General features: G+C 40.7%; 2 protein-coding genes across 2 annotated transcripts; one reads left to right on the top strand and one right to left on the bottom strand.

Moving 5' to 3' along the window:
- The first annotated feature begins 81 nt into the window (after window positions 1–81).
- mettl3 (methyltransferase like 3) lies at window positions 82–14,250 on the top strand. Its single transcript, XM_087788582.1, has 11 exons — window positions 82–272; window positions 2,023–2,213; window positions 2,281–2,742; window positions 4,175–4,350; window positions 7,854–8,067; window positions 8,127–8,314; window positions 10,753–10,791; window positions 10,851–10,959; window positions 11,381–11,446; window positions 11,508–11,620; window positions 14,080–14,250. Exons 1-11 carry the CDS (start codon window positions 176–178, stop codon window positions 14,192–14,194), a joined length of 1,770 nt encoding a protein of 589 aa, XP_087644708.1. The 5' UTR covers window positions 82–175; the 3' UTR covers window positions 14,195–14,250.
- LOC148081161 (uncharacterized) lies at window positions 13,898–20,976 on the bottom strand. The gene is made up of 3 exons (XM_087788583.1): window positions 20,821–20,976; window positions 14,761–14,848; window positions 13,898–14,690 (listed from the first exon to the last, which is right to left on the bottom strand). The coding sequence occupies exons 2-3, from the start codon at window positions 14,843–14,845 to the stop codon at window positions 14,524–14,526; spliced, it is 252 nt and encodes an 83-aa protein (XP_087644709.1). The 5' UTR covers window positions 14,846–14,848; window positions 20,821–20,976; the 3' UTR covers window positions 13,898–14,523.
- Between the last annotated feature and the right edge of the window lie 3,685 nt (window positions 20,977–24,661).

Genomic DNA, 24,661 nt, shown 5'->3' with positions numbered 1-24,661 from the left:
GTTGTAGTTTCAGCGAATCAACCCGGAACTATTTTTCTTGTTTCTTGTTGCACCGCCGACTTTTGCCGTGTGCAACACAACGTGAGGGTCGCTTTGGCGCGGGTAGCGCTTTGTTTACGTGCGTGAAGTGACTCCCGAGTTCGGACATTTACTCAAACCCTTGCAGGAGTTTGACATGTCGGACACATGGAGCGACATCCAGGCGCACAAGAAGCAGCTGGACTCGCTGAGGGAGAGACTGCAGCGGCGGAGGAAGGATCAACTGTCTGCGGGTCTGTGTTCAACTCACTGTGCGACAATACAGACACAAACTCAATACGTTGATTCAGTTCTAAAGATGAATTCAATTGTGCAAGACTATTGTTTTCCGAAATTTCAATTTAATCACCTCTGTATTTGTTAAATTCCGTTATAACACATACAAAGATAAAGGACATTTTAAATGGTGGATCAGTTTCCTTTTGTGTTGTTGTTCCTCTCACAATTGACACAACAGATTGAATGTAGTATATTACCAAAAACACTATTACACTACTTGTACATTTTGTAAGGTTTCAACGGAAGTAAATCAGTTCCATTTAAATATTTAATTGTTCAAACTTTGGTATTTTTTATTTGAAATGTTGTTTCTCAAGTTTGTGTTTGTTTGGTATTGTAATTCAAATCAAATATACATTTTCCTAATTCTATTTTTCTTTTAATGGGTAACTTCTTAAATCAGTATACACATTTTGATATAATATTCCTTGAAAGGCTTCAAATTAGTATTACCTATTTATTAATATACAGATTATTTCAAATAAATTATTTAAAAAAAGCTGATGTTTGGACATATTAGTACTCCGCAATACTACACATATATCCTTGTTACTACACTATCACAAAACCAGAGTCAGGTACTCGAAAATACTACAAATATATCCTTGTTACTAAACTATCTCAACACCAGAGTCAAGTACTGGACAATACTACACATATATACTTGTTATTACACTATCACAACACCAGAGTCAAGTACTTGACAATACTACACATATATACTTGTTACTACACTATCACAACACCAGAGTCAAGTACTTGACAATACTACACATATATACTTGTTACCACACTATCACAACACCAGAGTCAAGTACTTGACAATACTACACATAAATACTTGTTACTACACTATCACAACACCAGAGTCAAGTACTTGACAATACTACACATATATACTTGTTACTACACTATCACAACACCAGAGTCAAGTACTTGACAATACTACACATATATACTTGTTACTACACTATCACAACACCAGAGTCAAGTACTTGACAATACTACACATATATACTTGTTACCACACTATCACAACACCAGAGTCAAGTACTTGACAATACTACACATATATACTTGTTACTACACTATCACAACACCAGAGTCAAGTACTTGACAATACTACACATATATACTTGTTACTACACTATCACAACACCAGAGTCAAGTACTTGACAATACTACACATATATACTTGTTACTACACTATCACAACACCAGAGTCAAGTACTTGACAATACTACACATATATACTTGTTACTACACTATCACAACACCAGAGTCAAGTACTTGACAATACTACATATATATCCTTGTTACTAAACTATCTCAACACCAGAGTCAAGTACTGGACAATACTACACATATATACTTGTTACTAAACTATCTCAACACCAGAGTCAAGTACTGGACAATACTACACATATATACTTGTTACTAAACTATCTCAACACCAGAGTCAATTAAAAATATACTGATTGCTAAACAACAACATTAAAAAAAACATTTGAAATGTTAAATTAATTCATATCATTTAATATTTAGATTAGAACTGATAACTCCATATATTCCTGTGATCAAATAATCCACATCCTTTTCTACACTGTACAACAACTGCAGTCTCCGCACATGTGCAGTTGTGTAATTGACAACTACTATATAACATTAACATAATTTGAGTTTTTACTACGATCTTCATGTCAGACGTTGGAGGAAGCACAGATGTCGTTACAACCAGGAGCGATAGTCCGACTCCACCGGTGCCAAGTCCTGCTCAGGACCCGACGGAACAAACACCGGACCCAGAGTTGGAGAAGAGGCTTCTGGGATATCTGTCTGATATTAGCCTGTCGCTGCCGACGGACTCATTGGCGATCACCAGTGATCTCAAAACTGTGAGTTGTCGTCTAAAGCAAACAAGGTTTCAGATGAAGTCTGATTTTTATCGAACATATTTTCCAGTCCGAAGGTTCTGTGAGTCACGGCTGCATCAGGAGTCTTCTGATGAAGTTCTCAGCTCAGGAGCTCATCGAGATACGACAGCCTGCTTCTTTGTCTGCGGCTACAACAACGGCGACCACTGCGCCCGCCGCCCTAACGGTGGTCGTCGCTGTGGACCACACCAAGCTCTGGGCTATGATCGGCTCGGCGTCCGGAGCTCAGCGGGCCGGTGTGAAGAGGAAGGCGGAGGCTCAGATCCACAGTAAAAGGACAGCGTCTTCCTCACAAAGCTCTACTTCTCCTCCACACTCCTCCTCCACGTCAGCACCACCGCCTTCGTCCCTGCAACTGGCCGTGCCGTCGGTGTCGGGGAGTTGTGCCGACAAGAAAGGCCGCAGCAGCAAAAGCCAGTCGTCCCACCTGGACTTGGAGATCGAGAGTCTGTTGAGCCAGCAGTCCACGAAAGAGCAGCAGAGTAAGAAGGTAGGAACCAAGTATTTTTAACTCTGCGGACGGATGCTTTTTTGCACAGCAGACCCACTATTGTGTGCATTATTGTCACGGACAGATCTTCAGATAAAAACGACCTGCAAAAAACAAACGTTAAATACGTAAAAAAAGTAGTAGATATATGTGTATAATTGTTGAGTACTTGACTCTGGTTTTGTGATAGTGTAGTAACGTGGATGTATTTGTAGTATTGTCGAGTACTGGACTCTGGTGTTGTGATAGTGTAGTAACAAGGATGTATTTGTAGTATTGTCGAGTACTTGACTCTGGTGTTGTGATAGTGTAGTAACAAGGATGTATTTGTAGTATTGTCGAGTACTTGACTCTGGTATTGTGATAGTGTAGTAACAAGGATGTATTTGTAGTATTGTCGCGTACTGGACTCTGGTGTTGTGATAGTGTAGTAACAAGGATGTATTTGTAGTATTGTCGAGTACTTGACTCTGGTGTTGTGATAGTGTAGTAACAAGGATGTATTTGTAGTATTGTCGAGTACTGGACTCTGGTATTGTGATAGTGTAGTAACAAGGATGTATTTGTAGTATTGTCGAGTACTGGACTCTGGTGTTGTGATAGTGTAGTAACAAGGATATATTTGAAGTATTATCGAGTACTTGACTCTGGTGTTGTGATAGTGTAGTAACAAGGATATATTTGTAGTATTGTCGAGTACTGGACTCTGGTATTGTGATAGTGTAGTAACAAGGATGTATTTGTAGTATTGTTGAGTACTGGACTCTGGTGTTGTGATAGTGTAGTAACAAGGATGTATTTGTAGTATTGTCGAGTACTTGACTCTGGTGTTGTGATAGTGTAGTAACAAGTATATATGTGTAGTATTGTCGAGTGCTTGACTCTGGTTTTGTAGAATTTACAGACCACATGACTCTTGAAGAAGTCGTAACTGTTATATAAATATTTGCATGTTAATTATAATTAAAAATATATATTTTATACACACTTCATCAAAATATAAACCAGTATGATACAAATAAAATATGATTTAAATTCCTTGTCCCAGAGACAACACAATGAATCACTAATCCAAGGGATCAGGGTTTGTCAAAGTCATAATAAAGAAAGTCTTCTATTATTATTATACTATTATAAAAAAAAGTATTTCTAAAGTTTAAAGTTTTTTAATTAAACAGTTTTCTTTATTGTGTTTTGGCCTCATTATGGTTTACGACATTTTTGTCATAAATATTTCATCCTAAAAAAGTTTCTTCAATGAAAAACATTCTTTTTTAACTTGAAAAAGTCTTGAAGTCCGTACAGACGTATCCATTCAGACATTATTGAAAATACTTATAATAAAGAAAAATAAAGAACCAAAACCACCTTCATAATATCATTTAATCACCTTATGTTTGACAAGTTTGCTGTAGATGTTTTTTGTGTGCAGGTCAGCAGAGAGATCCTGGAGCTGCTCAACACCAGCACCGCCAAGGAACAGTCCATCGTGGAAAAGTTCCGATCACGGGGTCGGGCTCAGGTCCAAGAGTTCTGCGACCACGGGACCAAAGAAGAGTGCGTCAGATCCGGAGATGCACCGCAGCCGTGCACCAAACTGCACTTTCGGTTGGTTGAACGATACACAAGTACATCAGATACACGAGTACATCAGATACACGAGTACATCAGATACACGAGTACATCAGATACACAAGTACATCAGATACACGAGTACATCAGATACACAAGTACATCAGATACACGACTACATCAGATACACGACTACATCAGATACACGACTACATCAGATACACGAGTACATCAGATGCACGAGTACATCAGATACACGAGTACATCAGATACACGAGTACCTCAGATACACGACTACATCAGATACACGACTACATCAGATACACGACTACATCAGATACACGACTACATCAGATACACGAGTACCTCAGATACACGACTACATCAGATACACGACTACATCAGATACACGACTACATCAGATACACGAGTACATCAGATACACGAGTACCTCAGATACACGACTACATCAGATACACGACTACATCAGATACACGACTACATCAGTGTCGCCTGAAGATTTAATGTTTCATTTCTAACGTTGAAGTGTTTTTCTTTTTTAATCACTTGATTACTGTTTTAGGATAATTCAATTATATAATTTGATGTGAGGTCAGACGGGTAGATATGAGGTCAGACGGGTAGATATGAGGTCAGACGGGTAGTAGATGTGAGGTCAGACGGGTAGTAGATGTGAGGTCAGACGGGTAGACGTGAGGTCAGACGGGTTGATGTGAGGTCAGACGGGTAGACGTGAGGTCAGACGGGTAGACGTGAGGTCAGACGGGTAGACGTGAGGTCAGACGGGTAGACGTGAGGTCAGACGGGTAGATGATGGGTATATGTGAGGTCAGACGGGTAGATGTGAGGTCAGACGGGTAGATGATGGGTATATGTGAGGTCAGACGGGTAGATATGAGGTCAGACGGGTAGACGTGAGGTCAGACGGGTAGATGATGGGTATATGTGAGGTCAGACGGGTAGATGTGAGGTCAGACGGGTAGACGTGAGGTCAGACGGGTAGATATGAGGTCAGACGGGTAGACGTGAGGTCAGACGGGTAGACGTGAGGTTAGACGGGTAGATATGAGGTCAGACGGGTAGACGTGAGGTCAGACGGGTAGATGATGGGTATATGTGAGGTCAGACGGGTAGATGTGAGGTCAGACGGGTAGACGTGAGGTCAGACGGGTAGACGTGAGGTCAGACGGGTAGATGATGGGTATATGTGAGGTCAGACGGGTAGATATGAGGTCAGACGGGTAGTAGATGTGAGGTCAGACGGGTAGACGTGAGGTCAGACGGGTAGACGTGAGGTCAGACGGGTAGACGTGAGGTCAGACGGGTAGATATGAGGTCAGACGGGTAGACGTGAGGTCAGACGGGTAGATATGAGGTCAGACGGGTAGATGTGAGGTCAGACGGGTAGACGTGAGGTCAGACGGGTAGACGTGAGGTCAGACGGGTAGATATGAGGTCAGACGGGTAGACGTGAGGTCAGACGGGTAGACGTGAGGTTAGACGGGTAGATATGAGGTCAGACGGGTAGACGTGAGGTCAGACGGGTAGATGATGGGTATATGTGAGGTCAGACGGGTAGATGTGAGGTCAGACGGGTAGACGTGAGGTCAGACGGGTAGACGTGAGGTCAGACGGGTAGATGATGGGTAGATGTGAGGTCAGACGGGTAGACGTGAGGTCAGACGGGTAGATATGAGGTCAGACGGGTAGACGTGAGGTCAGACGGGTAGACGTGAGGTCAGACGGGTAGATGATGGGTATATGTGAGGTCAGACGGGTAGATGTGAGGTCAGACGGGTAGACGTGAGGTCAGACGGGTAGATGATGGGTATATGTGAGGTCAGACGGGTAGACGTGAGGTCAGACGGGTAGATGATGGGTATATGTGAGGTCAGACGGGTAGATGTGAGGTCAGACGGGTAGACGTGAGGTCAGACGGGTAGATATGAGGTCAGACGGGTAGACGTGAGGTCAGACGGGTAGACGTGAGGTTAGACGGGTAGATATGAGGTCAGACGGGTAGACGTGAGGTCAGACGGGTAGATGATGGGTATATGTGAGGTCAGACGGGTAGATGTGAGGTCAGACGGGTAGACGTGAGGTCAGACGGGTAGACGTGAGGTCAGACGGGTAGATGATGGGTATATGTGAGGTCAGACGGGTAGATATGAGGTCAGACGGGTAGTAGATGTGAGGTCAGACGGGTAGACGTGAGGTCAGACGGGTAGACGTGAGGTCAGACGGGTAGACGTGAGGTCAGACGGGTAGACGTGAGGTCAGACGGGTAGATATGAGGTCAGACGGGTAGACGTGAGGTCAGACGGGTAGATATGAGGTCAGACGGGTAGATGTGAGGTCAGACGGGTAGACATGAGGTCAGACGGGTAGACGTGAGGTCAGACGGGTAGACGTGAGGTTAGACGGGTAGATATGAGGTCAGACGGGTAGACGTGAGGTCAGACGGGTAGATGATGGGTATATGTGAGGTCAGACGGGTAGATGTGAGGTCAGACGGGTAGACGTGAGGTCAGACGGGTAGACGTGAGGTCAGACGGGTAGATGATGGGTAGATGTGAGGTCAGACGGGTAGACGTGAGGTCAGACGGGTAGATATGAGGTCAGACGGGTAGACGTGAGGTCAGACGGGTAGACGTGAGGTCAGACGGGTAGATGATGGGTATATGTGAGGTCAGACGGGTAGACGTGAGGTCAGACGGGTAGATGATGGGTATATGTGAGGTCAGACGGGTAGACGTGAGGTCAGACGGGTAGACGTGAGGTCAGACGGGTAGATGATGGGTATATGTGAGGTCAGATGGGTAGATGTGAGGTCAGACGGGTAGACGTGAGGTTAGACGGGTAGATATGAGGTCAGACGGGTAGACGTGAGGTCAGACGGGTAGATGATGGGTATATGTGAGGTCAGACGGGTAGATGTGAGGTCAGACGGGTATATGTGAGGTCAGACGGGTAGACGTGAGGCCAGACGGGTAGACGTGAGGTCAGACGGGTAGATGATGGGTATATGTGAGGTCAGACAGGTATATGTGAGGTCAGACGGGTATATGTGAGGTCAGACGGGTATATGTGAGGTCAGACGGGTAGATGTGAGGTCAGACGGGTAGATGTGAGGCCAGACGGGTATATGTGAGGTCAGACGGGTAGACGTGAGGTCAGACGGGTAGACGTGAGGTCAGACGGGTAGACGTGAGGTCAGACTGGTAGACGTGAGGTTAGACAGGTAGATATAATGATTAGAGGGGCAGAGGAGGGCAGACGGGAAGTTGAGCGCGTGTATGACGGCTAGAACGCGCATGTATGACATGTTGAACGCAGGTGTATGACTGGTTGAGCTCGCAGCAGAGTGATTTTGAGCGAGTTACAATAGTGGAGGCGGGAGGTGACAAGGCTGTGGACGAGGATGGTGTGTGTTGGGAGTGTTCGGTCGAGTACATGTGCATATTGTGACTCCATCACGAAGGATGATGACACGTGTTCGTCCTGAAACTGTCCAACAGCCGCATCATCAACAAGCACACGGACGAGAGCCTGGGCGACTGCTCCTTCCTCAACACCTGCTTCCACATGGACACCTGCAAGTACGTCCACTACGAGATCGACTGCGTCCCGGAGGCCGAGGGGTGCCTGCTGGGGCCCGAGGCCGGGGCCACGGAGCTTGGGCTGCACTCGGGGGACGCCGACAGCAACGTGGGGACCCTCTTCCACCCACAGGTGAGGACCCGGCAGCAGGTGGCGCCAGCGTTCAACACTCTTGCTTCCCCCTCCCGCAGTGGATCTGCTGCGACATCCGGTACCTGGACGTGTCCATCCTGGGCAAGTTCGCGGTGGTGATGGCCGACCCCCCCTGGGACATCCACATGGAGCTGCCGTACGGGACCCTGACCGACGACGAGATGAGGAAGCTGCACATCCCACTGCTGCAGGACGACGGCTTCGTCTTCCTCTGGGTCACCGGCCGGTAAAGAAGTTCTTCAGTTTACCTTCAAAATCGATGGTTTATTATCAGCGATTATTCATCGTTTAAATGTCGAGTTTTTGATTGACATGTTGTTTTAGTTGAAGTATTTAATTTAGAAACAATCCTTTAATTCAAGAAGTTCTTTATTGAGGGGCACACGGTGGCGCGGTGGTTAGAAGGTTGCTGGTTCGCTTCCAGGACGAGCCAACTTGTGACCTTTCTGTGTGGAGTTAGTATGTTCTCCCCGTGTTGTGTGGGTTTACTCCGGACACTCCGGTTTCCTCCCACAGTCCAAAAACATACAGAGGTTGATTGAGAACTTGCGTAAATTGTCCATAGGTATGAGTGTGTGTGTGAATGGTTGTCTGTCTTTGTGTGCCCTGAGAGGGACTGGCGTCCTGTCCAGGGTGTCCCCTGCCTCTCGCCCAATGAAACTGGGATAGACTCCAGTCTCCCCGCGACCCCCATAAGGGATAAAGCGATAAAAAATAAATGAATTTGTTTATTGAAAGATTGAGTACGTTTTTTAAAAGAAATTAATTCAAACTTTTTTTACACATAGAGTTTGATATTAGAACTACAATAATAAACAAAATATATTTTTTAATTAAATATTTTTTCATTCGTAGTATTCAGTATAAACATGTTGGTATAATGATGATTGGCTGAAAGTTTGATCCAGTAGCTCTGTGCTCTGTTGGTTTAGTCTGGAGACACGATTAGAGCAACATTTCTGTATTGAGTTTAAAAGACTATAAATAAAATTTAAAAATTAAATTAAGAAAATATTTTTTATATTTATATTATATTTTCTACAGAAAAATGCATTTATTTTGAAAATATAAACATATTTTAATTCAATGATTAATGGAAAATATATAAATATATGGAAATGATTGACAGCTACTGTGTTATTTCAGTAAATATATAAAAATATAGAAATGATTGACAGTCACAGTGTTATTTCAGTAAATATATAAAAATATAGAAATGATTGACAGTCACAGTGTTATTTCAGTTAATATATAAATATATAGAAATGATTGACAGTCACCGTGTTATTTCAGTAAATATAGAAATATATAGAAATGATTGACAGTCACAGTGTTATTTCAGTAAATATAAAAATATATAGAAATGATTGACAGTCACAGTGTTATTTCAGTAAATATAGAAATATATAGAAATGATTGACAGTCACCGCGTTATTTCAGTTAATATATAAATATATAGAAATGATTGACAGCCACCGTGTTATTTCAGTCAATATAGAAATATATAGAAATGATTGACAGCCACAGTGTTATTTCAGTAAATATAGAAATATATAGAAATGATTTACAGTCACAGTGTTATTTCAGTAAATATAGAAATATATAGAAATGATTGACAGTCACAGCGTTATTTCAGTTAATATATAAAAATATAGAAATGATTCACAGTCACTATGTTATTTCAGTAAATATATAAATATATAGAAATGATTGACAGTCACAGTGTTATTTCAGTAAATATATAAAAATATAGAAATGATTGACAGTCACAGTGTTATTTCAGTAAATATAGAAATATATAGAAATGATTGACAGTCACAGTGTTATTTCAGTAAATATAGAAATATATAGAAATGATTGACAGTCACAGCGTTATTTCAGTTAATATATAAAAATATAGAAATGATTCACAGCCACCGTGTTATTTCAGTAAATATAGAAATATATAGAAATGATTGACCGTCACAGTGTTATTTCAGTAAATATAGAAATATATAGAAATGATTGACAGTCACCGTGTTATTTCAGTAAATATAGAAATATATAGAAATGATTGACAGTCACAGTGTTATTTCAGTAAATATAGAAATATATAGAAATGATTGACAGTCACCGTGTTATTTCAGTAAATATAGAAATGATTGACAGTCACCGTGTTATTTCAGTAAATATAGAAATGATTGACAGTCACAGTGTTATTTCAGTAAATATATAAAAATATAGAAATGATTGACAGTCACTGTGTTATTTCAGTAAATAAAGAAATATATAGAAATGATTGACAGTCACCGTGTTATTTCAGTAAATATAGAAAAATATAGAAATGATTGACAGTCACCGTGTTATTTCAGTAAATATATAAAAATATAGAAATGATTGACAGTCACAGTGTTATTTCAGTAAATATATAAAAATATAGAAATGATTGACAGTCACAGTGTTATTTCAGTAAATATATAAAAATATAGAAATGATTGACAGTCACAGTGTTATTTCAGTAAATATATAAATATATAGAAATGATTGACAGTCACCGTGTTATTTCAGTAAATATATAAAAATATAGAAATGATTGACAGTCACATTGTTATTTCAGTAAATATATAAAACATTTTTATATCTTTCAAAAAGTCTCCCATTTCTGATTCTTTGGTGTGGTTTCAGGGCGATGGAGTTGGGGCGCGAGTGCCTCAGTCTCTGGGGGTAAGTGTGTGATGGCGTCGAAGCTCTTGGATCCACGTTGATGTGAGTCGTCTCTGCAGCTACGAGCACGTGGATGAGATCATCTGGGTGAAGACCAACCAGCTCCAGAGAATCATCCGCACCGGCAGGACGGGTCACTGGCTCAACCACGGGAAGGAGCACTGCCTGGTACGACCTTGAGCGCGACCCTCAGGGTCATCAGAAGTGTTTCATTATTGAAATGTGTAGTTTTTCATTATCTTTTGTAATTCAATCATTTATTTGCTTAAAGGTTGAATCAACATTTGTAATACAATATACAGTTTATATTCAATATTTATTTAAATTCATTATTTTTTAATTCAATAAACAAATTTTGACACAATAGTGTCGTAAGTTTGAAATCCTTCACAATCACCTGAACCTTTGCCGCTATGTCGTCATGTGATCGTCTGCTGTCCCGTGATTGGCTGAAAGCAGTATCGTCTGGTGACACTATTCAGTATTTTTGATATGAAACTCTGTGTGTTAAAAACATTCAAAACTGTTTTATTTACTTCGCCCTAATTCAAGCGTTCAATAAAGAACACTATAATATCCCTGATTGCAGGTGGGCATGAAGGGGAACCCTCAGGGATTCAACCGAGGTCTGGACTGTGACGTCATCGTGGCCGAGGTGAGAGTTTGTCGTTTGTCAAGTGTTAATAAAGTTGAATCTGATGTTAAACCCCTCTCAGGTGCGCTCCACCAGCCACAAGCCGGACGAGATCTACGGCATGATCGAGAGACTCTCGCCCGGGACTCGCAAGATCGAGCTGTTCGGTCGACCTCACAACGTGCAACCGAACTGGTAAAGATTCTGAAGGAACATGATTAGACTTGATGATGAGATTCATTCAAAAGTACCTGGTTCTGTCAATGACTATAAAGCAAAGATAATGTATTCATTCAATACCATACGTATTGAATGAATACATTACAAACAAGGATATATGTGCAGTATTGTCAAGTACTTGACTCTAGTGTTGTGATACTGTAGTAACAAGTATACAGTATATGTGTAGTATTGTCGAGTACTTGACTCTAGTGTTGTGATAGTGTAGTAACAAGTATGTAAGTCTAGTATTGTCCAGTACTTGACTCTAGTGTTGTGATACTGTTGTAACAAGTATACAGTATATGTTTAGTATTGTAGAGTACTTGACTCTGGTGTTGTGATAGTGTAGTAACAAGGATATATGTGTAATATTGTCAAGTACTTGACTCTGGTGTTGTAGTATTTACAGACCACATGACTCTTGACGAAGTCTTAACTGCTTTTATTTGTTTTCAAACCAAAATATGTCCAAACATCAGCATAAAAGCTGCTGGAGTCATTGTATCCTCTTGTCCCCAGTCACCCCCCGGAACTTGTGGGGTTTCAGGTGTCATGACTGCTGCAAGTTCAAGCAGCCAGAAGTTTAACTTTACCCCAAAAATTGAAAAAAAAACCCAAAAATGAAAAAAAATAATTTTAATGTGTCAAATCATCATCTTTATTTGATGCTAGAGTCACTGTATCCTCTTGTGCTCAGTCATCGCCCGGCTCTCGCTGGGATTCAGGAATAATGACTTCTGCCATTTAGTGGCCAAAAGTTCAATGCAAAACAAAAATGAACAAAAAGCCTGAAATACAAAATAATATTATTTATTAATAAATGGATACAGTTGTATCAATATTGTATCTTCAAGAAAAATTGCAATATTTAAGTTTATCATAAATTGAGTTTTTTAACAGTTTTCTAGCATCTTGGGTCTTATTTGAGTCTTTTCTTATCTGGAGACAATTTCCTGGACTCGTATGAATGAAATCTGAGAATGAAACAAGATTTGAACACGTCTTTCATTCTTGAAACGCTTCAATGAATCTCAGCAGAGGATCAATTAAGTTGATCCATCAATATTGTTTATTGATCACATCGATCCTCAGAAACTCTTCATACACATTCAACACATGAATGTAAAATAATAACATTAAAAATGTCAAAGAAGACATGATAAGAGATTCAAGGAAAGTTTTTCAGTGAATAAAAGTCACATTTATGTTTGAATCATAAAATAGTCTAAAGAAAAAAAGTTCCTAAACCAACATGATTGATGTGAAGCTTTTATTTCACTTTTGATTCTTTCAGAAAGTCTAGCGTTCAAGATTTTAGTATTCTTTCAAAAAGCCTCAGATTAAACATTTTTTATTCTTTCAAAAAGTCTCAAATTCAACATTTTTGATTCTTAAAAAAGTTTCACATTAAACATTTTTGATTCTTTCAAAAAGTCTCAAATTCAACATTTTTGATTCTTAAAAAAGTTTCACATTCAACATTTTTTATTATTTCAAAAAGTCTCACGTTCAACATTTTTGATTCTTTCAAAAAGTCTCACATTCAACATTTTTGATTCTTAAAAAAGTCTCACGTTCAACATTTTTGATTCTTTCAAAAAGTCTCACATTCAACATTTTTGATTCTTTCAAAAAGTCTCACATTCAACATTTTTGATTCTTTCAAAAAGTCTCACATTCAACATTTTTTATTCTTTCAAAAAGTCTTGCATTCAACATTTTTTATTCTTTCAAAAAGTCTCACATTCAACATTTTTTATTCTTTCAAGAAGTCTCACATTCAACATTTTTGATTCTTTAAAAAAGTCTTGCATTCAACATTTTTGATTCTTTCAAAAAGTCTCACATTCAACATTTTTGATTCTTTCAAAAAGTCTCACATTCAACATTTTTGATTCTTTCAAAAAGTCTTGCATTCAACATTTTTTATTCTTTCAAAAAGTCTCACATTCAACATTTTTGATTCTTTCAAAAAGTCTCACATTCAACATTTTTTATTCTTTCAAAAAGTCTCGCATTCAACATTTTTTATTCTTTCAAAAAGTCTCACATTTAACATTTTTTATTATTTCAAAAAGTCTCTCATTCAACATTTTTGATTCTTTAAAAAAGTCTTGCATTCAACATTTTTGATTCTTTAAAAAAGTCCCACATTTAACATTTTTGATTCTTTCAAAAAGTCCCACATTTAACATTTTTGGTTCTTTCAAAAAGTCTTGCATTCAACATGTTTTATTATTTCAAAAAGTCTCACATTTAACATTTTTTATTATTTCAAAAGGTCACACATTTAACATTTTTGGTTCATTCAAAAAGTCCCACATTTAACATTTTTGGTTCTTTCAAAAAGTCTTGCATTCAACTTCCACAACCAAAAATGAACCTTGACTGAAACACTTGACTCTCTTCATCCGCGACTCTCTTCTTCTCAGGGTGACTCTGGGGAACCAGCTGGATGGGATCCACCTCCTGGACCCGGACGTGGTGGCTCGCTTCAAGAAGCACTATCCTGACGGCGTCATCTCCAAACCCAAGAGCATGCAGTGACCGTCCTCCGCCATCTTGCTTTTTTAACAAAATAAAATCCACATTCCTCGTCACAACTTCCTCCTATTTTATTTCTTTAGTGTACTCTGGTGTCAAAATGAGAGTCAAGTATTTAAAAAAACATTAAATCTTAAGGTTAATTCTTATCATCAGGTTCTACTCGTTGACCTACTTTTACATGTTTCTAGAGGGAAAGTATCAAAACAAGTTCCTATGATACAAAAATAAAGCACACGCTGGTGTCGATGGGTGTGAAACGACCCGTGAAGTCCTCGTCGGTGGATCCTGAGCCACGTGTCCGAGTCCGACGACGCTCGCGCTCAAAGCCTTCAGTACGTGGCGTCCACGGCGTTGACGTTGCTGTCCAGCTGGTGTCTGAAGGAGACGCGGGCCTTAGTGGAGAAATAAATCTGCGAGCCGCGGCTCAGGCTGCCGTCGCTGTCGCTGCCCCAGGACGTGGTGGACTGAAGACGTGGCTTCATGTCCTGGACCGACACTGGGACGCAGAAGAAAATACGAGGTCATCTTGAGGTCATTTTATTTTCACAGGTTGTAGTGTCACTTACTGGCCACTTGGGGGCTCTGTCGTCCCTTGCTGCGCTCTTTGCAGCGACGATAGAAGGGAAAACACTGGAGCATCTTCACACCCATGACCTGAAGGATGTGATACAAAATACACGGATCGGTTCGACAAATATCATCAAAATATTGTTTGATATTCTATTTCCAATCGTTCAAAAACTAATTTCAATATATTAAATTCATTATCTTCAGAGTCTACTAGATGGTAGTGATGTGTCGATGAAGCTTCATGAAACAGTGTGATTATCTTCAGAGTCCACTAGATGGTAGTGATGTGTTGATAAAGCTTCATGAAACAGTGTGATTATCTTCAGAGTCCACTAGATGGTAGTGATGTGTCGATGAAGCTTCATGAAACGGTGTCATTATCTTCAGAGTCCACTAGATGGTAGTGATGTGTTGATGAAGCTTCATGAAACAGTGTCATTATCTTCAGAGTCCACTAGATGGTAGTGATGTGTCGATGAAGCTTCATGAAACAGTGTCATTATCTTCAGAGTCCACTAGATGGTAGTGATGTGTCGATGAAGCTTCATGAAACAGTGTCATTATCTTCAGAGTCCACTAGATGGTAGTGATGTGTCGATGAAGCTTCATGAAACAGTGTCATTATCTTCAGAGTCCACTAGAGTCCACTAGATGGTAGTGATGTGTCGATGAAGCTTCATGAAACAGTGTCATTATCTTCAGAGTCATGAAACAGTGTCATTATCTTCAGAGTCCACTAGATGGTAGTGATGTGTCGATGAAGCTTCATGAAACAGTGTCATTATCTTCAGAGTCCACTAGATGGTAGTGATGTGTTTATGAAGCTTCATGAAACAGTGTCATTATCTTCAGAGTCCACTAGATGGTAGTGATGTGTCGATGAAGCTTCATGAAACAGTGTCATTATCTTCAGAGTCCACTAGATGGTAGTGATGTGTTGATGCATTTTCTCTGTTTATTCTGTTTGTCTTATTTTGATTTTGTATAAAACGTGTGTTGAATAAAGTGTCAAAGCCATGATTTCAACAGAACAATCCAAATGTTACTTAGTGCGGCTTGAACGACCTCGATGTCCTGCTCGTCTCACTGACGGTCGCTCAGGATTACGATCCTCCAGGTGAGTTAATCTGCATGAGTCTGCAGACCATAATCCTGACAGACGTCAATGAACTCCAGACGCCGTTTAACCTTCCTTTCTCTCCTCCGGAGGTCGACTCTCTGCTCACCTGTGACCCACATCCACCTGTCCGTCTCTTATCTCGCAACACACAGCGTTCTGATTGACGCTGCATTACTTGATAACGACTTCTGTTTCCTCCTTTAACAAACGTCTGATCGACGATAGAACTGTTAAGATAAGATAAGATTTGTTTGGTGTTTGTTCCAGGACGAGGCCAGTCAAGTGTTTCAAGGTCAATACAACAAACAGACAAAGAACATGTTTTTTTAGTTTCCATTATTTATTTCTTTTCTTCATCCTTTTTAGATTTATTTTACTCAATGTGTGTTTGTGATTTTTAATTTTGATTTGTTCTAATAGTTTTGAAATAACTTCTTTGATTGAAATATGTATTTTGTTATGATCGAAAACAATAAGATGTGTGTTTTCTTGATGAAAGGAATCTGAGGCGACACAACTACGTCTGGTTTGTTGTTGGAATCATTAGTGTTGGTCAGTAAGTCTGGAATTTTTGGTGGAGAAGTTGATTGGCTGAGGAGGGAGGAGGAGGAGGAGGAGGGAGGAGGGAGGAGGGAGGAGGGAGGAGGAGGGAGGAGGAGGGAGGAGGAGGGGGTCTAGGGAGGACAAGGGGGAGAAAAACAACTGAGACATAATTAGTGTCAAACAAATGTGTCAAAGTCACGAGTGGAAAATGTTGCGACAGCCTAAAGAAACATTATCCTGCTCTGCTGATGATTGATCTCTCACGACTGACCAGGTAATTCTAGTGTCTCACTCTAGTGTCTCACTCTAGTGTCATATTCCAGTGTCTCATTCTACTGCCTCACTCTAGTGTCTCACTCTAGTGTCTAACTATATTGTCTCATTCTAGTGTCTCACTCTAGTGTCAGACTCTATTGTCTCATTCTAGTGTCTCACTCTATTGTCTCACTCTATCGTCTCATTCTAGTGTCTCACTCTATTGTCTCACTCTAGTGTCTCATTCTAGTGTCTCACTCTAGTGTCACACTCTATTGTCTCACTCTAGTGTCACACTCTAGGGTCTCATTCTAGGGTCTCACTCTAGTGTCTCATTCTATTGTCTCACTCTAGTTTCTCATTCTAGTGTATCACTCTAGTGTCTCATTCTAGTGTCTCACTCTAGTCACTCATTCTAGTGTCTCATTTTAGTGTCTCATTCTAGTGACTCATTCTAGTGTCTCACTCTAGTGTCTCACTCTATTGTCTCACTCTAGTGTCTCATTCTAGTGTCACACTCTATTGTCACACTCTAGTGTCTCATTCTAGTGTCTCACTCTAGTGTCTCATTATAGCGTCTCACTCTGGTGTCTCATTCTAGTGTCTCGCTCTAGTATCTCGCTCTAGTCTCTCGATCTAGTATTGCGCTCTGGTATCTCACTCTAGTGTCTGACCAGGTCACTCTAGTGTATCACTCTAGTGTCTCATTCTAGTGTCTCACCAGATTACTCTAGTGTCTCACTAGTTCACTCCAGTGTCTCACCAGGTCACACTAGTGTCTCACTGTAGTGTCTCACTAGGTCACTCTAGAGTATAACTCCAGTGTCTCACCAGGTCACTCTAGTGTCTCACAGGTCACTATAGTGTCTCACCAGGTCACCCTAGTGTCTCACTCTAGTGTCTCACCAGGTCACTCTATTGTCTCACTCTATTGTCTCACCAGGTTACTCTAGCGTCTCACTCTAGTGTCTCACCATGTCAGTCCAGTGTCTCACAGGTCACTCTGGTGTCTCACCAGGTCACTCTAGTGTCTCACAGGTCACTCCAGTGTCTCACAGGTCACTCCAGTGTCTCACAGGTCACTCTAGTGTCTCACTCTAGTGTCTCACCAGGTCACTCTAGTGTCTCACAGGTCACTCCAGTGTCTCACAGGTCACTCCAGTGTCTCACAGGTCACTCTAGTGTCTCACTCTAGTGTCTCACCAGGTCACTCTAGTGTCTCACAGGTCACTCTAGTTTCTCACAGGTCACTCCAGTGTCTCACAGGTCACTCTAGTGTCTCACTCTAGTGTCTCACCAGGTCACTCTAGTGTCTCACAGGTCACTCTAGTTTCTCACAGGTCACTACAGTGTCGCACAGGTCACTCTAGTGTCTCACCAGGTCACCCTAGTGTCTCACAGGTCACTCCAGTGTCTCACAGGTCACTATAGTGTCTCACCAGGTCACTCTAGTGTCTCACAGGTCACTCCAGTGTCTCACACGTCACTCTCGTGTCTCACTCTAGTGTCTCACCAGGTCACCCTAGTGTCTCACAGGTCACTCCAGTGTCTCACAGGTCACTATAGTGTCTCACCAGGTCACTCCAGTGTCTCACAGGTCGCTACAGTGTCGCACAGGTCACTCTAGTGTCTCATTCTAGTGTCTCACCAGGTCACCCTAGTGTCTCACAGGTCACTCCAGTGTCTCACAGGTCACTATAGTGTCTCACAGGTCACTCTAGTGTCTCACAGGTCACTCTAGTGTCTCACAGGTCACTCTAGTGTCTCACCTCATCACTCTAGTGTCTCACAGGTCACTATAGTGTCTCACAGGTCACTCCAGTTTCTCACAGGTCACTCCAGTGTCTCACAGGTCACTCCAGTGTCTCACAGGTCACTCTAGTGTCTCACCTCATCACTCTAGTGTCTCACAGGTCACTCTAGTGTCTCACAGGTCACTGCAGTGTCTCACAGGTCACTCTAGTGTCTCACCAGGTCACCCTAGTGTCTCACAGGTCACTCTAGTTTCTCACAGGTCACTCCAGTGTCTCACAGGTCACTATAGTGTCTCACAGGTCACTCCAGTGTCTCACAGGTCACTCCAGTGTCTCACAGGTCACTCCAGTGTCTCACAGGTCACTCTAGTGTCTCACCTCATCACTCTAGTGTCTCACAGGTCACTCTAGTGTCTCACAGGTCACTGCAGTGTCTCACAGGTCACTCTAGTGTCTCACCAGGTCACCCTAGTGTCTCACAGGTCACTCTAGTTTCTCACAGGTCACTCCAGTGTTTCACAGGTCACTCTAGTGTCTCACTCTATTGTGTCACCAGGTCACCCTAGTGTCTCACAGGTCACTCCAGTGTCTCACAGGTCACTCCAGTGTCTCACAGGTCACTCTAGTGTCTCACCAGGTCACTCTAGTGTCTCACCAGGTCACTCTAGTGTCTCACCAGTCCACTCTAGTGTCTCACAGGTCACTCCAGTGTCTCACAGGTCACTCCAGTGTCTCACAGGTCACTCTAGTGTCTCACCAGGTCACTCCAGTGTCTCACAGGTCACTTCACTCCAGTGTCTCACAGGTCACTCTAGTGTCTCACCAGGTCCCTCTAGTGTCTCACAGGTCACTCCGGTGTCTCACAGGTCACTCCAGTGTCTCACAGGTCACTCTAGAGTCTCACAGGTCACTCCAGTGTCTCACAGGTCACTCCAGTGTCTCACAGGTCACTCTAGTGTCTCACCAGGTCACTCTAGTGTCTCACAGGTCACTCCAGTGTCTCACTCTAGTGTCTCACCAGGTCACTCCAGTGTCTCACAGGTCACTTCACTCCAGTGTCTCACAGGTCACTCTAGTGTCTCACCAGGCCACTCTAGTGTCTCACCAGGTCACTCTAGTGTCTCACAGGTCACTCCAGTGTCTCACAGGTCACTCTAGTGTCTCACCAGGTCACTCTAGTGTCTCACAGGTCACTCTAGTGTCTCACTCTAGTGTTTCACCAGGTCACTCTAGTGTCTCACAGGTCACTTCACTCCAGTGTCTCACAGGTCACTCTAGTGTCTCACCAGGTCACTCTAGTGTCTCACCAGGTCACTCTAGTGTCTCACAGGTCACTTCACTCCAGTGTCTCACAGGTCACTCTAGTGTCTCACAGGTCACTTCACTCCAGTGTCTCACAGGTCACTCTAGTGTCTCACCAGGTCACTCTAGTGTCTCACAGGTCACTCTAGTGTCTCACCAGGTCACTCTGGTGTCTCACAGGTCACTCTAGTGTCTCACAGGTCACTCTAGTGTCTCACCAGGTCACTCTGGTGTCTCACAGGTCACTCTAGTGTCTCACCAGGTCACTCTGGTGTCTCACAGGTCACTCTAGTGTCTCACCAGGTCACTCTTGTGTCTCACAGGTCACTCTGGTGTCTCACTCCAGTGTCTCACCAGGTTACAATAGTGTCGGTTTCATTTCTTATCTTCTCAGGAAATGTTGAACCACATAAACACAGTAACTTCATAGATTCTTAGAGTCACACATTCACACACCCTTTTTAACACAACCTACTTACTTTACACACAGCAGGGCAGTGTTGTGGCCCAGAGAATTTAAACACACCCACATCTACACACGCACACACACACACACTCTCAACTAAACTCACACGCAAACACACCCAGACACACTCACACATCTACACACACACGCACACATCTACACTGACCCAAACATACAATCACACACACACATCTACACCTACACACACCCACCTACACACGCTCACACAACTACACACACACAGACACACACAACTACACACACACACATACACATCTACACACACTCACACCTACACACACACACATCTACACCTACTGACACCTACACACACACCCACCTACACACACTCACACAACTACACACACACACCCACCTACACACACTCACACAACTACACACACACACCCACCTACACACACACTCACACACCTACACACACCCACCTACACACACTAACACAACTACACACACAGATCCACACCTACAAAACACCTACACACACACCCACCTACACACACTCACACATCTACAGACACACACTACACACATACAAACACACACCAGTTCTTGTCATAAATTGGCATCAATTCATAAAAAAGGTGTAAAAACAAACCGTGAGACACTGACGGACGACAAGAGTTTCCTTCTCTGCACGTATTCCTCTCTTCTCTCGTCCTGCTCTTCTTTCCTCTTATCCTCTCTTCTCTCGTCCTGCTCTTCTTTCTTATCAGCAACTCTTCAACTCACGCACGTCACGTCGACACAGTGACACAACTTTAAATAGCAAATCCTGAAGCTGCAGCCAGACACGCCTCCTCCCTCACACCCTCCTCCCCCGCCTCACCCCTCGTCCTCCTCCCTCACACCCTCCCTCTCTCATCCCTCCATCCGTGCACACCCGTGTTTGTTGAAAAACAAAAGTCTGGACCGAAATAGCCGCGGATACGTCTGATGTGATGACGTCATAGACGGGTTCGTTCACCTGCTCATCCTCCAGATATATTTGTGACACATGTTGAAGATACATCTGGAAAATACCCAGTTTAATTTTGACATAATAAAATATAATAAATGATAAATAACTGTACTGTAACTTTGTAAATGTATTCAATTAATATACATATATGAGAGGAAAGAACAAAAAAAAATCACTTAATAAACGATAAAAACACTTAATATAAAATCATACAGTACACGCTTTACAAATATAAACTTATATATATTAAGAATAGTTACTAAACCAATAATACATCAGTTTTATCTTGATCTTTAAAATATATACTTTATTGAATATTGTTTTGATTGTTTAAGCGCTTTGTGACCCTGGTCTGGAAAAGCTCTATATAAATAAAAAATTACTTACTTAATTACTTACATCTATACAGACAATTTCAGAACGAATAAATATTTATGATAATTAAAACAAAAACATCAAATACACAAAAACATACATTGAATGAAGTTTATTAAGACAACAAACATTAGTACACGTGTACACATAACACAGAAACTAGTGATTAATAATAAAACAGTTTAAGGCGAGGTCCAAACTTTATTTCCCAGAAGGCCACATTGCTTTTAATCACTTGTTTTTGCTCTTATCTTGAACTTAATGTCAATAATAAATACATGTTTTTACTTCAGGTTATTGGGAAACATCGAGCACCGAAACTTATGTTTGATATAAACATGTTCTCTTTTAATTTTGAATTTATTTGACCATTTTCTTATTGTGTCTTAATCTCCTCTTCTTTTCGTTTTCTATATAATATAATGTATTTATTCATTTAATTTATTTGTATTGTCTCTTTCTACATTTGGAAATAAAAAAGTTTTTTATTTTATATTTTTTAATGTTTATATTAACGTTTTCACACATTTAATCTAAAAAGTTGCGCAATTCAACGTCACGGCAACATTAATGTAGGCAATATTTAATCTACTGTGTATTTTTCGTTGGTTTAAAAAAACACAACATTTTTATTTTTAATTTACAAAAATAGTTTTAACATAGCTGGGATGTTTCATCATTGATACTTTATATCACTCATATTATACTTATAATTTAACTATAACTACATAATATATCATTTTATTTTAGTTCATCTTAGATTAAATTATTTATCTTCATTTCCCAATAATGATTGACCTCTATTTTACACTTTTTTAAGTTCAGATATTTTGTCTTTGTTTAATAAAAGTATCAAACAAATGGACGTTTTAGGTTCATTTAAATATATATTTTTTACTGTAGTTTCGGTTTTTAACTTCTATCAACATTTTGAAGTTTTTTGACATTTCCTCATTTATTCTTCGACGTCTGACGAAGGTTAAACATTCCTTATATACAGTATATATAAATCTATAGATATAGATATCTATATCTATATCTACAGATATAGATATATATATATCTATATATATACACACACATATATATCATAGTTTCCGACGCTCCTGGTGTGTTGGAGGAATCCTGGCGGACGGAAAACTTGGAGGAAGATCCTCTGACGTCTCCCTGGAAACGGTTGCTGACAGATGGACACATGTACGGACGAGTGAACAACAACCTTCTCTGAGCGATTGCACCTACATCTCTGTCAGTGATGTCACTTAAACAAACAGTGTTTTTGTAAGAGCCGGAACATTTAATGAAACTGTAGGATGATGATTAATCCAGATCTTTATATATATTTAAAAATAACAAGTATATCAGTGTCATGTATTGTGTTCAATAGTTGAATTCAATACATTCTATTGTGAAAAGTTGAATTTGTTTTTATTCAATTTTAATCACTTGTATATTGTATAGTGAAAACGTATTCGTGATGCGTTCAAGGACGTGTGTAAATGTTGCTGTGAGTTCATGTGGACATGTTTGTTCTTGCAGCTGAAGAAACCGTTGTTACCTGGAAGGTGTTTGAATATTTGATTCTGTTTCAACACAGTCGTACGTGTCAAATGTTTGTTACATGTTAATATTACACGATAATGACGTTCAGTGACCGATCTACACTGAGATGAACATCATGGATCTGATGAACCTCAGCTGTGTTTGCTCAGGTGCAACATGTTTGTTCTGAGCCTGAGCTGATCATTCATGACTGCAGCATCGTTATGTAACCTCAGCTATTATGGGATGTATAGGGTTCACATATTAACACCAGCTGTGACATCATCAACTCTGACAGCGTCAATCATCTGTTCGAGCGACATAAGTTCACGTGAAGCTCGTTTGATTTTTATTTAAGAGACTGACGTGACACACATGTTGACGTGACATAAATACATGATCACATGATACATATAATGTTACATAACATGATCACATGACACACACAATGTTTACATAACACAAACACATTATCACATGAAATACCTGAATGGTCACATGATCTGACATAAATGACCACATGGCACAACAACATGGTCACGTGACACATACAATGTTCACATGACATGCATAAATGATCACATGACAAACATAATGTTACATTACAAACATGTTTACATGAAACATACAGATGGTCACACTGCATGCATGAATGATCACATGACACACATACATGATCACATGACACACATACATGATCACATGACCCACTCATGTTTACATGATACACATACATGATCACATGACACATATACATGATCACATGACACACATACATGATCACATGACCCACTCATGTTTACATGATACACATACTTGATCACATGACCCACTCATGTTTACATGATACACATACATGATCACATGACACATATACATGATCACATGACACACATACATGATCACATGACCCACTCATGTTTACATGATACACATACATGATCACATGACACACTCATGTTGACATGGCACATATACATGATCACATGACACATATACATGATCACATGACACACATACATGATCACATGACACACATACATGATCACATGACCCACTCATGTTTACATGATACACATACATGATCACATGACCCACTCATGTTTACATGACACACATACATGATCACATGACCCACTCATGTTTACATGACACACATACATGATCACATGACCCACTCATGTTTACATGACACACATACATGATCACATGACCCACTCACGTTTACATGACACACATACATGATCACATGACCCACTCATGTTTACATGATACACATACATGATCACATGACCCACTCATGTTTACATGACACACATACATGATCACATGACCCACTCATGTTTACATGACACACATACATGATCACATGACCCACTCATGTTTACATGACACACATACATGATCACATGACCCACTCATGTTTACATGATACACATAACTGATGAAAGAACACAGATAAAGTCACACTGTGTAATTGTATGTGTATCAAGAACACAAAAGTAAAATGATGTAAAACAAATATACATTAAAGTGATGGACGGAGGACGAGATGATAAAG

The sequence above is a fragment of the Callionymus lyra genome, chromosome 4 (assembly GCF_982586985.1).
Source record: "Callionymus lyra chromosome 4, fCalLyr1.hap1.1, whole genome shotgun sequence".
NCBI classification, from domain to species: Eukaryota; Metazoa; Chordata; class Actinopteri; order Syngnathiformes; family Callionymidae; genus Callionymus; species Callionymus lyra.
The sequence above is the reverse complement of the archived record's forward strand: the minus strand, read 5'-3'. Positions and strand labels throughout refer to the sequence as shown.

What these genes read in the sequence shown, in the direction of transcription:
- mettl3 (XM_087788582.1), top strand. Translation starts at nt 176, where the DNA reads ATGTCGGACACATGGAGCGACATCCAGGCGCACAAGAAGCAGCTGGAC. An exon ending in TCACCAGTGATCTCAAAACT is followed by an intron (nt 2,214 to 2,280) that starts GTGAGTTGTCGT and finishes CATATTTTCCAG; the next exon opens with TCCGAAGGTTCTGTGAGTCA. An exon ending in AAGAGCAGCAGAGTAAGAAG is followed by an intron (nt 2,743 to 4,174) that starts GTAGGAACCAAG and finishes TTTTGTGTGCAG; the next exon opens with GTCAGCAGAGAGATCCTGGA.
- LOC148081161 (XM_087788583.1), bottom strand. Translation starts at nt 14,845, where the DNA reads ATGGGTGTGAAGATGCTCCAGTGTTTTCCCTTCTATCGTCGCTGCAAA. An exon ending in ACAGAGCCCCCAAGTGGCCA is followed by an intron (nt 14,691 to 14,760) that starts GTAAGTGACACT and finishes TCTGCGTCCCAG; the next exon opens with TGTCGGTCCAGGACATGAAG.